This window comes from Vidua chalybeata, chromosome 8, assembly GCF_026979565.1.
Source record: "Vidua chalybeata isolate OUT-0048 chromosome 8, bVidCha1 merged haplotype, whole genome shotgun sequence".
In the NCBI taxonomy this organism is placed as follows: Eukaryota; Metazoa; Chordata; class Aves; order Passeriformes; family Viduidae; genus Vidua; species Vidua chalybeata.
Genome location: NC_071537.1, coordinates 7162206 through 7176377, shown reverse-complemented (window position 1 = coordinate 7176377; position 14172 = coordinate 7162206). Strand labels below are relative to the sequence as shown.

The 14172-nt window shown below is 41.7% G+C and overlaps 1 protein-coding gene and 1 long non-coding RNA gene across 2 annotated transcripts in view; both read right to left on the bottom strand.

The window, feature by feature from the left end:
* GFRA1 (GDNF family receptor alpha 1) overlaps positions 1–5394 on the bottom strand; it is a 131204-nt gene extending 125810 nt beyond the window's left edge. The window contains exons 1-3 of the mRNA XM_053949338.1: positions 4812–5394; positions 3435–3719; positions 2133–2216 (exon numbers count right to left, since the gene is read on the bottom strand). Of these exons, the coding sequence (XP_053805313.1) occupies positions 2133–2216; positions 3435–3719; positions 4812–4851 (409 nt within the window). The 5' untranslated portion in view covers positions 4852–5394. The remainder of the gene's footprint in view (positions 1–2132; positions 2217–3434; positions 3720–4811) is intronic.
* Positions 5395–9642: 4248 nt separating this feature from the next.
* LOC128791582 (uncharacterized) lies at positions 9643–13991 on the bottom strand. The gene is made up of 3 exons (XR_008432080.1): positions 13643–13991; positions 11097–11147; positions 9643–9736 (listed from the first exon to the last, which is right to left on the bottom strand). It is a non-coding gene; the product is annotated as an uncharacterized LOC128791582 (long non-coding RNA).
* Between the last annotated feature and the right edge of the window lie 181 nt (positions 13992–14172).

Genomic DNA, 14172 nt, shown 5'->3' with positions numbered 1-14172 from the left:
ATGATGAGCCAGTGATTTACATACCACAAAAGAGAACTATTGTGATTTTCTACACTACCACACAAATAAATACAAAAGGTGGCAAAGACATTACACTTGATGCAAGTCCAAGTAATATAGGACCACAGAATGGGCTTTGTGATATGAAAGGGTTAATTGCTAATTTTAATTTCACATAACTAACTTTAATGGGAGTGAACACTGCAGCAACATCTATAAACACAATGTCCACATTAGCAGAACACCAGTTATGAAACCCCTGCCAACACTACTTGTACAGGGATTGTGTTTTGTTTGTTTTAATCAAATTTTACCAAGTCCTGCTATATTTGCAGAGCTCTGCAAAAAAACCGTTAAGGCTGAGGAGCTTTAAAGAATATAACATGCAATAGTAACCATGACAATAAGAAAAATGCTTTTGCTAATCTTTTTCTTGCAGCTGACAATACTTTCAAATACTGATGTTTTTCCTCTAGATGACAACTTTTGTTTGTTGTTCACTACGAATTCTAGGCCTCCCACCCTTGTAAACTTGAAATTTCTGACCAAGGGAGCAGCAATCTGGGGGGCACTGAAAACATGGGATGAGTCCTAACCATGGTAGAATGGACATCATCTGTTGGCAACTTGATTTTACTTCACTGCTGCTCTGAATAGGTGCATGAAAATCACATTTTTAAGGTAATTATTCTGCAAGTAATTGGGGAACCTAAAAAAAACAACAGAAAGGCAGAATGCAGATAGGGTATTCCTCTGGACATCAAAAAACTGCTGAGGTATGTTAGAATTTGGCCCCAGGCTGGCTGATCATAAACTTTAAGCAAACAGCCTGGAACTCCTCTGCACTGATTTTGCCTTGGTTTTCTATTAAGTTGGAGTTTTGAGCAATAAAAAATAAAAGAAATAAAGATTATTCGGAGATTTATCTTTGCTGATTTATCAATGCTTTCAAAAGATGTATGGGATAAGGATCTGAAGTCACATATTGAAAAGTGACTAAAGGGACGATTTTCAAAGGCATTAATATATCTAAAGATGCATTAAGCACTTAAAATTTTCAAAACTGCCTGGGCATCTAACGCCTATTTAAATCACTTAGTCCTTTTTGAAAATCCCAATGGGCAGTTATCTACATTTTATGTGTCTATATGCCTTTGAAAATCTGTACCATTAAATACTTAACAACCTAAGTACCCCTGGCTTTTAAAGGGACTTTGAGTCCTAAGAAGTGTAAGTACATCTGAAAATTGGTCAAGCCAATTTGTCTGGTCTTTTTTTCCCCCCTTTCTTTTAAAGAAGCATCTCCTAATGCTTATCCATAGCATGTCAGTTAAGTAGAGCTTCAGCACTGTCCAACTTACACACTGAGCTGTGCACATTTGATTTGTTTTATGGAGCTAAAGAAATAAAAATCCAGAGTACAGACTGCATCCTCAAAAAAGACCTTCTGAAGCTCCTAAAAAGAAATGAAATTCCATTCTGTAATCCCAGTGAATGCCCCCAAAAAAACACATTTTCAATAAACGTCACCCACATGAGTACAACTTAGGCTGATAAAGAACCAACATCATTGTTTAATAGCCATGCAACATATTCAAAATACCACAAAAAAGTTCTGAAAGGCAGCCACACAGCAACAAGAAAAAATAGAAAAAGGAGGAACTTGTGAATAAGCTCTTTAAAAAGGCAGCAGTTCCAGAAAAGAGGACAAGCTTTAATTCTGAATTTTCTGTTTTTACAAAACTGTAGGAAACTATAAAGCATTTTCTTATGCAAACATTTGAAAGATGTATCTTCTGATCTTCTGTAATGTCAATATGAGGTAACTTGCACTGACCAAATTTCCAAAAAGGAACTGATTTGTAAATTGGGAACGCAGGGAATCAGATTGCCACCTACAGGAAAATTTAGCATTTATTGTCAAGAATGACTCAAAAATAATACAAATTGCCATCCTGCCAAGCATTCTTTCACTTCAAAAGCAATTAGCCTTTTCTTTTGTGCAACTATATCATGAGCTTCCTAAATCCAGGAAGCCATTATCATTTCTTTTTATTTATGAGTACTGCTTGAAAGTTCCATAACTCAATTACAAAATCATGTGTCAGTTAAAGAATTTTAAGTCTGCTTACCTGAAACCATTGGTGCTAGCCTGAATATGTCTGATAGTCTGCTGTTGACTGGCTCATAAGGGGAATCTTCAAGCAAGTCATTTCCTAAGGACAAAAAATATTTGGATTTTTTCTTACACACAAAATCAGGGTAACATCTTTTGTTTACTTTTACTCCATAACAGTGAAATGCACTCCCCTTTAATCCCTTTAAAAAGTTTATATGGCTACTCCTTCTCAAAGAATTACCTATAAAAACACCTGAAGGAAGCTAATTGTTTATCCCTGTCACTAGATGTCCTCTCTCACTCCTCCTTGGGTAAGGTCGTAACTTGCAGAGACAGCCTGTGACATCACAGGGACTGTCCCATGTCATGCCAGCAGGAGAGAAGCTGTAGCAAGGATGCTCCTCTTTATTCACCGTAGCAGAGCTCTTTTTTTAGAGAAGCTCAGCTAACAGCCAAAAACTAGCATCTTTGGTATGAAACATTCCTAACAAGATGCTGCTAGAAGAGAAACTTTTTATGATGTAGAAAACGTCTGTTATTACCTTTAGAAAAAAAATACATACGAACTCATTAAAACATATGGATAAACGAACAGAAAGGGATTGTTTCCCTTTTTGCACAAGCAACTTAAAAAAAAAAAAAAGTTAAATGGGGAGCACACTGGAGAGACTGCACCTTCAACTCCAGGGCCACAGCAAAACAGGACTAAAAATGATGTCTCTCATATAACGACCTGACTGTTCTCAGTAGACTAAGAGAAATTTGCCATATGAATAACAGAGCAGTCCTGAGTCAATCACTGTCATATCTCTTCTTCTAACTGGCACATCTACATGCTGTGTGAACCATAAACTTTGGGGTTTTTTCTGCTCAGCCTGCCCAGGGAATACTCCTGGTAAATACAGGAAAGGAAAAAACAAACTTTTACTTAAAACAATCTTCTCTTCATATTATATTTAACTTTCAGCAAAAAGGCTAAGAAACTAGTTCCAAGGTTCTGTTAGGTGAGTCCTAATTAAGGAGTTTTAATATTATTAGGAAAACGTCTCCAAATGACTGTTTTTGTGGCTCTTGGACATGCTCGTGCCCCTATCTTTTGACTGTGGTTTAGAAAGGTCAGCTGGGTCCCCTGGAGGAAACTCTGGCTGTCGATTTCGCAGCCCAGGAGCGGAGCCGCAGCTGTGCTGGGGCGGACGGGGCTCCTCGGGCGGCAGCTGCGGGCACAGCCAGAGCCGCGGGCTCAGAGCCCGGCTGAGGCTCGGGGGCAGCCGCAAACCCGCACCCTGCGCCGGGGGTTCTGCGCTTCGCCACGTACCCTGCAAGCTCTGGTACATGCTCCAGTAAATGCGCAGGCAGTTCTTCTCCTTCTTCATGCCCCTCTTGCAGCGGCAGTTGTACAGGGATTTCTGCTTGAGAGCTTCCATGGCGCTTCTGCATTCGTCCTTCGCCTCCAGGCCCGTGGCCCGGCTGAAGTTGCTCTCTTTGCCGGCTACACACTGCCTCAGTGTCCTGAATTTAGTACTACAGCTCTGCTCCTTCAGACACTGATCGCTGGCTTTCACGCAGTCCAGGCGGTCCCCTCCAGGCAGCCCGCTCACTTCTGCAGACAAAAGTACATCTATGGAGAGGAATCACAAACCAACACGCGCTCTTCGAGGGAGCAGGGTGCGTCCGACCCGAGCTCCAGAGCAGCATCTGGGAGGCACGGGGCACCTCCTCACGCTGCACATGCAACCAACCCCAGGGGCAGCACCTTGCAAACCTCCTGGCTTCATGCTACGCCTTAGAAAAAGGACACAGGGTTTCCACGGGCTTAGATCGACTTTCGGGGGAGTCCAAGGAAACAGTATTTTTTAACCCTAATGGCTGATTTATGAGGAAACATAAAGGAAAGAAAACCCGGAGGGATTAATGTGGCTGATAAAACAAGTATTTGTTACTCCATCATCCACTTTGGTGAAACAAATCAGCTTTCCATTCCAGGATTTAACTAAGGGGTTAAATATTCAGCCTCACTTTCCACAAGAGCTTTGCTGTAATTTCACTTACATCCAGGAACAACCCGCTCAGAGAGATAAGTGTCCTCACAGATCGATATTAGCCTGCCTTTGCGTCAGTCACTTTTTAAAGGCTGTACACATTTTTGCTTATTCTATATGCATAAAGGTAGAATTTGTTACTTCCCCCCTCCTCCCCACTTCTATCCACGTATGATGCTTTTGCAGGAGAACAAAGCAAATTGCATTAACTCCCTCCTCTCCATCGTGCCCCCGTCATGCTCCCTCAGACACATGCGGATGGTAACGCAAAGGAAAGGAAACCAGTTTGGGCTGCAAACCACTACCAGTCGGGCATGCTGCCAGGTTCAGGTGAAGATGTAATCCTTCAACTGGTCTTGTCATCCCCCACCCTTCACAGGCAGCCTTATTTTATTTAAATAAAAAGTTTCCCTGTAACTTGCGAGAACCCAATTTAACAAGAGGCTAGACAGGCAAGTAGCGAAGTCTGTAACCTACAGAGCTTTAAACGTAGACCGAGCTAACTGATGTGAGGCAGAGCCATAAAAACTACTGGAAACTTCACTGTTCTGCCTAAACAATAGACTGACAAGCATCAGGCTCCAGGTCCCATAAACCCTATGCTTTGCTTTATGAAGCGATGTGCAGACCAAAATCAGGCATCAGCAACTTACCCACTAAGGGCAAAGCGAAGTACAAGAGAACGAGAAACATCTTGCTGTCTTCGGATGGTTTCCCCAAACGACCTGATGTGTCACAACAAAGATGATCAGCATGTAGATATTCCAATACCGCCGAGGTCTAAAGGCTCCAAGTTCAGATCCATTGAATTCAAGGGGAAAAAAAAAAAAAAGCCACCAAGCAAAAAAACCCCACAACCCCCTCTCCTCTTCACCGCTACCACCACAGGCGGCAGGAGCAGCGACGCAAACGCTGAGCTTTTCCCTTAGATTTCAGGTCTGAGCAACCTGCAGGCACAAGCACTGACTCCAGTGCGGGAGCGAGAGGCGCACGCACGGGTGTATGTGTGTGTGTCTGTGTGATGTGTGTGAGTGAGCGAGCGAGCGGCAGCGGGGCAGGAGCGCCGGTCGCCTCCCTGGGTGGGCAGCGCCTGTTCCCAGGGAGGGACCGAGAGCGCACGGGGGGCGGGAGGGGGGCGCACACACGAGACCCGCAGCGCCCGCCCGCCCCCGGCCCCGCAGCCGGGGCCAGCCGCTGGCAGCCCCACTGGCAGCCCCGTGACAGCCCCGAGCTGCGGCTTCCCGAGCCCACCCCGGGGTAATTCGCCTCTTCCACCCCTCCGACCGCAACTTTATTGACGCGCCGGGGCCGGGGCCGGGGCGGTGCGCGGGGCCGCGCAGCCTGCGCGGAGCGCTCGCCGCCGGGGCGGAGCGGGGGTGGCCGCGCTGCCGGCAGCCAAAGTTTGCCAGGGAAAACTGGGACGGGCGGGAGGCGCGGCCGCTCCTGTTCCGCCGAGCAGAGCGGGGCCCCCTCGGCCCCGAGAGCGGATCCTGGCGGGCGCCGCCGGCACCGGGCGAGCCGGGGAGAGGCGGCGGCCCCCCGGGATGCCCCGCTCCCCGCCCGCCCTCCGCGGGGCTCGGCGGTCGCGGCCTCCCCCTGCCGGCCCCGCCGCCCGCGGGGGAAGTCCGGGGCGTCCCGCAGCGGCCCCGGGGCGGCAGGAGCACCGCCCGTCCTTCCCCGCAGCCTCCGCGGGGCGGGCGGGCCCCGCATCCCTGCAGTGCGCGGTGCGGTCCGGCCCTCGGCCGGGGCCGAGCGCTGTGTATCGGCTTCCACTTGGCTCCTGAATAAACAAAGCGAACATATGTCCCATATTCGTGACAGATGGTTCAAACAGAGAACTATTTAGTGGTTTTCCCACAGTTGCTACTATGTACCACTCCCCCGAAACCCAACAAAATGCAATTAGCCTAAAATAGCTTCAGATTCCAGATTTCCTTATTTTCATATGTGGAAAATTTGATTCAGGTGTTTTTATGTTCTGGCTGCACCAAATGTGTTAAGTTGTTTTGGGTTTATTTTTTTCTATTTTTAAAAGAAGTCAGCATATATGTTCCTTGGCAGTTTTGTCAACAAGCTATTTGGCCCATTCGGCTCAAGGAATTTGCTTCTCCTTGCAATAAATTTTGCCTAAAGGAGTTTGAGTTGCCTCATGAGATGGGAGATGATCAGGCTGGCCACTTTTATAGCAAAAACTGGATGGCAGATGGAGCTAAACTGTTGAAAGGTACTTCAAAACACTTACTTAAAAGCCTAGCATATGCCAGGATGTACAGAGAGTACAACATTCATAGAACCCAAATGCAAAGGGCTTATTTTTGTTTACTTTGCTGTTCGAGATTTTTTTCCACCTCTCTTGCCTCTTTTTCTTAACAGATGGATTTTCATTTCGACCAAAAATAGAACCCCAAACCCCATGGTCCGCAATAAAAATAATAAAAAAAAAATCCAACAGAATCCAAAAAAACCTGTGTAAAGTACTGATTCTCTCAGTGAAATTGTAATAGTCATATGAAGTTGCTACTGATTAAGTCACAAGTTTTGTCGTTGGGTTGTTTAATGTGAAGAGTCATACACTATTATATGGTCACGAAGTCTATTATCTGCTGCACATACAAGGATGTAATTGGAGGAACAAAGACAATGACCAGATTTCTGGAGTATTTCAGGGTAATTAGAAGGTGCTAAGTTGGTGATAGCATTGACTATTCGAGACAGCTTCAGCTTTTCAAATAGCTGGTATTTAATGAAACAAGCTGGTCTTCCAAACACTTCAATAGAAATTGAGCTGAGTGATACAGAGAGATGATTACTTCTTCACTGGTAATTTTGACATCATTACGGCACACGAGGAGCTCTGTATAGAAGTTATCTGTGTATCTAACACAAAGGTAGCATAATTCTCCTGTCATTTAGAAGCCTAAGTCAAGAATAGCTACAACATTCACAGCAGAGGATAGCAACTGAAAATCAGACTGAAATCCAGGCCACTTTTTACAAAACCATTCATGCATTAATGTCTTGAAAACACACATACATACACACAAGTTATTTGGGATTTAAAGAAGTAACGCATTGTAAATCTCTGCATTAAAAACTACTTCTACTGTTATAAAACACAGCTTTTGTGGGGTGTTTCTTGTTACAGTAAAACTGAACTTGCATTTTAAGTGTTTAAAGTTGAATAAAATGTCACTAACAGTTCAGAAATAACAAAACAGCTGGAAAACATGCATCCCAAAATTCTGAATGCTGTCTAAACACTCCTCTTGCCAGCATTTTGACTCATCTCTGGAAAACTACCACCCAAAGTGAAAAAAGGTTAAAAGGTTTTAATAAAAAAAAAAAAAAAAAAAGTTTAAAATGCAACCGTGTTTGAAAGTCAAGGTCCAAGAAGAGAGTCCATGCTGCATACAGTTGCTCAGAATATCCAACTGCTACACACTCTTCATCAGGACAGTAGGTGGGAGACAGCTCCTTACAAACCACAAGGACATTTTTCCATAGCAGAAATTACCTTTTTTTTTTTTTTCCTTTTTCATATATGGAATTATTTATAAATTTCTGTTGCAGACAAAACCCCATAAGCCACTCTGTGGCTTGATTCATAATCCTTTGGGTCTTTGCACAGTGTTTTCCAACTGCCTTTTACTTGCCCTGGGGTAAAATTAAGTCATTGAATGTCTTGCTGTTGATTTCAGTCCGAGGTCTGCCTCACAATTTGTATCTGTCAATCACTGAATTCATGAGTCTCTTCAGATAAAAGAAAAATAAAAGAGTAAGCCACACAGAAGTACTTAATGCAAATATGTTAAAGATATTTAAGCTTTTTTAAATATTCTGCTGGTCAAGTTTTATAAAAAAGTTTCAGAACAATTAATATAACAGAACATACATAAGGTGCAGTTGATAAGGACAAACACTTCATTATAGGAAGGACGCCAACACAATCACCACTGGATTATTGTTTAAAGGCCATAACAGTATAGATAAAGTGGAAAGCAGAACCAAATACTCCAAGCTACTTGCTGCCAGCATGAACTGCCAGTACTTCGGTCTTTATGTAGTTGTAGTTACTGTTTTCTTTCTAGTTGGAAGCTGTTATGCTTCATTGGAAACTTTTCACAAAGAAAATGCAAAGTAATGTGGATAGTGGGGATATTTGGCACTAAAACTTCAGTAAAATTAGTGCTTCAAACTTTTTCTTTCCAAGTAGATTGAAGTAAGTGTAACCCCTAACACTGGGCAGTTTTAAGCTTCCTGTCACCTTGCAGCCTGGGCCCAAATGCTCTGAATGCAACCACAGCATCAAGCGAGAGGAGCCTGTATCCACCCAGGATACACCATCCACCTGCTCCTGGAGGCCAGGCATGCACAGCAAAATCAGAACTCTGCTGCATTCACTCCTGCCAATGTCCTTCTGCCTCCTCCCCTGCATGTAAACTAATGTCAGCAAACTCTGAAGAGGTGTCACATGCAGAGGTGCCTCCCTCAGAGGCAGTGGATGTGGTTTTGCAGCCAGTTCCACTTGCAAAGTGGAAGCACTTGCAAAGTGGAGCACTTGCAAAGTGGAGCACTGTGTTGGGTTGGTCCGGCTGGCATAACAATGCACCCCTGAGCAGACAAGGAGGCTGAATCAATCCATTGCCTGGCCCAGGGTTAGCCTGCAGATTCCCTTTGCCATCTCTGCCACAGACCTTCTTTTAAAGACTGAAACCTGCAAGAAAATATTGAAGTTGGAGCCACTGAGCCCAAGGAACATTACACAGTATTATCTGCAGTGCTGCTAGGTATGTGAAGAGAAAGTATACTGAGAATAAGAACAGTGCCATGAACTTTAAATACAATTCTTAGGGGAGTGAAGAGGTGAAGCAAAGCTAAAGTTGAACTAATGAATCAGATCTAGCAGGTGGGGGAGAGCAAGCTAGTGATGGGAAAAAGTCTGTGTGCCATGGGAGCACAAAAAGTAGTGTTTACACAGGAGGCTTTCTTCAATAATGAGAAAGGGAGAATAGAGAAGTTAGAGAATTACTAGGGACTGGGGGAACAGTTTGAACTGCATTTTTTGTCTTACATTTATCTGCTTACCATGAAGTCAAAGTGCCTTTTGGTGGGAATAAGGCAAGAAGGATTTGCTCAAGGCATTAAAGTTTTGTAAAGGGCAGATTAAATAACAGTGCTCCAAAAATCAATTTTGAGGGGCTTATGAAGCCTTGAATGGGCTTTTGCAGCACAAAAGCAAGATTGAGTTTTTACTGAACCTGTCATTTATTTGGGTTTAGAGCTTTCAGTAAGTATCAGGGAAAAAGCATAAAACAAAAGCAAAGTAAGCAATGAGCATTCACACAGCAATCAAATTAAAACACATGGAGGTGCAATCCAGATTACCAGGTGATTTAATTGATGCAAAAGTATAAGAAAAGAAAGTCACCGTTTCACATCTGCCATCCCCCACCCCCTCTCCCTGTGCTTTAATCAGACCTGGTAGTGAATTCCCACAGCTCTTCTTGGCCAGGAGGTTTTTCCTAAACTCTTGTGTCCCTGTTCTCACGAGAGGTAGTGCTGATATACTATCAAGCCACTTGGAAGGAGGAAAAAGAAAAAAAAAAGAAAAGAAAGGAAGAAAAATAAAGCTACAAAATTCAGTAGAATAGATACAGAAACACCAAAAGAGTACAATGCAAGTCAGAGTTTGTAGTTAAGAAACACAACATGCTGTTACCCCTAAAACCATGAAAATGCTGATGGAACTGCAGCTATTTGTGGAGGTATCTTAGAGAAATGATTCCGTTTAACTTTAAGTAGTTATCTAAAGGCATAGGCTCTGATATTTGCCCAAACTGGTAAAAAAAGTGTTGTTGGGAAAAGCCAATCCCTGGGTCCCTGAATTTAGGGCTTTTTGCTTTAAAAATGGGGTAACACCGCCCCCTAGCCGCTGGTAGGGACAGTGCAGGCTGACGTGGGCAGGGATTCCTGCCTCCGCACAAAACAAGGATCAGAATTCCGTGGCACAGGAGGATCCAGCTGCACAGAGACTCGGTGTAGTGCAGTTAAGTAAAAGTATAAAAGATGACCAAAAAATAAAATATCATCTGTTAAGCAGTAGTAATTCAGGTGCCCAGGGAATCTAGAGCAATACAGTTCAGATGCTACAACAGCATCATTTGGAACTTCAGCTTCCAGATCAGTTGGTCAGAGCACGGTGCTTGTAAGGCCAGGCTTGTGGGCTTGATCTCATATGGACCATTCATTTAACAGCTGACTCAGTGATCCTTCTCAGTCCCTTCCAACTCAGAATATTCTGTGTGTTTCTGTGAAAGCAGCATCAACCTTTAGCATCCCCTGGGCATTAACAACCAATGTGATTCAACCAAGGCCACAGTTTGGTTTGGTAATTTGGAGCCTACCTTTTGTCTTTAAAATTTCTGTGATTACCAGCATCTTGGGCTTGTGTAATCCATTTGATCCTGAACCACAGGACAGGAAACCCTACCTTGCACTACATTAAATATATTTACGTTAATGAACCTACCTCATGGTTTTTGCAGAAAAACTAGAGCTAGGAAATTACTTATTCTAATTGTCTATTGCTGTAAGAATATAGCATCCACACTGCTTTAAAAACATAACTGCATGAGCATTTCAGACCACTGAAATCAGATTCTTGATCTGAGAAAATCCATGTTAAAATGAGAATGTTGGTATCTTGTATTTGCATACTGCTTCACTTACATGTAGATTCATTTCCCTCACATTTTTAATTGAAAATTATGTAAATTCTGTGTATAGAATGATGTGTAAAGGTGGTGAGATTTTCTGTTCAAACATGCACAGCTCCAGTGATGGGTATTCAGCTTTCACTGTTCATGCCACACCAGATACACACACACTCACAGAGCAAAGCATGTTAAATCAGAGAGGAACATTTTGCTTTCACTTACTGTACATATCTTCTTCTAAACTGTGGGACGAAATCTGCCCTGACACCTGCCCTGTGTAGGGAAGTCAAAAAAAGATGTATGGAGGTTAAAGTCATTTTAGAATTTAGTGACCAAAGGCAAAATTATCATCTTGGATTGTCAAAGCTGTATTTTCTGTACATTTGCTAGAATAGCCCTGACGAGTGAAATAAATTTTTCTCCTGATGGTATCACCAAAATTGTAATTTTATTGGAAGTTTCTCTAAAGGTTAGTGACTCTGTCAGTGTTAATTTCTGTAATGTGTGTTTCATCAGTCTTCCTCTGAGGTAAGAAATTTTGGGGACAAAAAGTCACAAGATATTTATATTGGAGGTGAAAGGATATCAAGGAAAATTGGAAGTGGAAGAAAGTAGTGTTGTGAATGCTGTGAGAATTTTACTGGGAAACCAAAACTGACTATTCTCAGATACCTGTAATCAGCTGCACGTCACAGTATCCCTAGTAAAGGTGCAGCAATATTGGGAGGGTTATTGTTTGCTTTGTGGGGTTTTTTTTTGTGGGCAAGGTGGAAGTTTTGTGCCTTGTTGGGAACTAAGGAGGGGTTGTGTGTTTTTATAAGTTGTTTTTTTCTTTGTCTTGTGGTGGATTTGTTTTATTTCGGGTGGTTGGGAAGAAGTATTTGTTGGTTTGTTTGCACAATTTTAAGAATAGCTACAAAAACTTCAGAAAAAATGAAAAAAATAAGAATTTGAACTCAGAGGTTTAGTCATAAAAGGTATTCAATAAGTATGGCATGAAAAAGCAATATTTCTTGAATCAGCAACATCTCCTTAATTAACATGTGGGGTTTTTTTTTAATATAGTTTAGGAAGAACCTTATTATGAAATAATTCTCCTTCAATCCAATTGATTATCAGATGAAAACAGTGTTGAAAATCAAGACCTGTTTGTTCTACTAAAATACCCCATAATCCCATTACTTGGCTTCTCTGCTACTGCTGCAGAATTCTGAGGGAGCAGTGCACACAGCAAAGCAGCGAACATGACAGGCCGCTCTGAAAGCCAGAGTCCCAACTGATGATATTTGCAGTTTCTTCCCTTTTCTGTGAGCATTCATTGCATCAACTACAGCTCTGTCTGTTCAGGGGGTTTGCCTGGTTTAATCATGTGATGCACAGTTAAACCTACAGCACTTGTTTTAGATGGATGGAGTTTCCTGCTGCTAACAACACTAAAGGAAGCTTTCTTGCATGTCTGCATCTGTCCTGCAGTTTCAATGGCAGGCATAATTCATGTGAAAAACAACAATGCAGAGTTTGAAACTTGGTCCTGAAAGTCATTTACATGTAGCTGTATTCTGAATATCCCAGAATAAAGTGTATCCTAACTCAGCAGTAGAAGTAACCACATGTGAAGGACTCCACGCTCTGTCTGTCCCTCTGTGAGGGGTATGGATATGGAATTGCCATTTTCTCCACACCAAATCCATCCCTGAGAAACATTTTTAAAGGCCATGCTTGTGAATTCAGCAATGGCTGTAGACATGAGCAGTTGAGATGTATAACTTATTTTATAAATGGCAAAAAGACTAGGAATATTCAGCCCCTTGTAAGGAAAAGTAAGTTTCTGATGAACTCATTTTCATAAAAATTTCTGAGTTATTAATTTATGAAAGAAGAAAAAACTGTTTGCAGACAAAATGTTAAGATAAAATGTAAATACTTTATAGTAAATTTAAAGCTGTAACAAATTACCTATACACTCACAGTGTGACCCCTCCAAGTTTCTGACTTGTTTAATTATCCAGTAGAACACTATTTATAACAAAATAATGCAAACTTGTTTAAACATGTACAATGATGGCACCTTGCCAGTCTGAAATGTAAGCATGATGGTCACAGAATTGCAAAAATCCAAGCAATTGAGATTAATATCATGGTTTCTGAATTTGATTATATTATAATCTTTATGACTGGAGCTAGTCAGAGGGTTTTTTTGCTTTTTTTTTCTTAAATTCTTCTATTTCTTAAAATATTTTCAATATGGAAAAAAGGGTAATAGTTGTCACTATCTACAAGTTCCATGTCATCATCAAAGCAATGTTATTTCCTTTGATTTTTGAATTTGCCCTTTTTTTGCAGAGCTTCAATAAAGATCCAGCTAATATTTCAAATATCAAAATTATATTCTTTCTATAATTTAAAAGATTATTATTCAACACGTTTGTGTGCTTTTTGACACTTGTCCATACCCACTTTTAATCTACTGTAAACAGACTGAATTAAAGTGATATGCCAACCCTAAAGTACAAATAGCACAAATTTCAAAATTATTGATTTATGACAGTGCTTGCAGGCATTAAGCAATATTTTTTTCAGACATTTAAAATAGCTCACTTCAGCAAAGAGACACTGTATTGAAGAAAAGCTGAAAATGTACTGACTGGTCAGTCAATATTAATTTAAAATTGAGGTTTAGATCTTTGCTAAAAGTGAAAAAAAAAATTTAAAGCTCCTTTTATCCCGTGGGATATCCTCCTCCTCAACCCAAATCACCATATTCTTACCATATTTCAAGGTCTCAGTCCAACACTTTTGCAGAGGAACCCAGTATCTTGTAATTACAATGAGCAGTGAAATACTGTGCTGACTCCTTGCAGTTAGACATAGTAGAGTTTGTTTTCCATCTTGTGGGTGGACTTAGAAATTCAGCCCTACTCAAGTTTCCAGTGGACCTTGAAAGGGAGGTGACCAAACACTTTGCTGCTCCATCTGAGGTGATCTGGGACACTGGTACAGCGCACAAGTAGAATCACAGGAAGGTGAGGGACTTCCTGCCAGCAGAGGTTGGGGTCTGCTTAGCAGCAGGACTTTTTTGATAACAGGAAACTAAGGCTTAAAAGCACTGATGTTTGTATCACAGTTTTCCTGAGGAATAAAAGGAGAATAAATGTTTGATGACAATAACTTAGACAACAACAATAAAGAGGCTAGGGCACATAGGAGGAGGAGTATTATGGTATCTAAAATGCTTAAAATGAAATTGCCTTCAAAAATGTGTTTCTGACCAAAACTTAAAACAAGCCAACTTAAAATA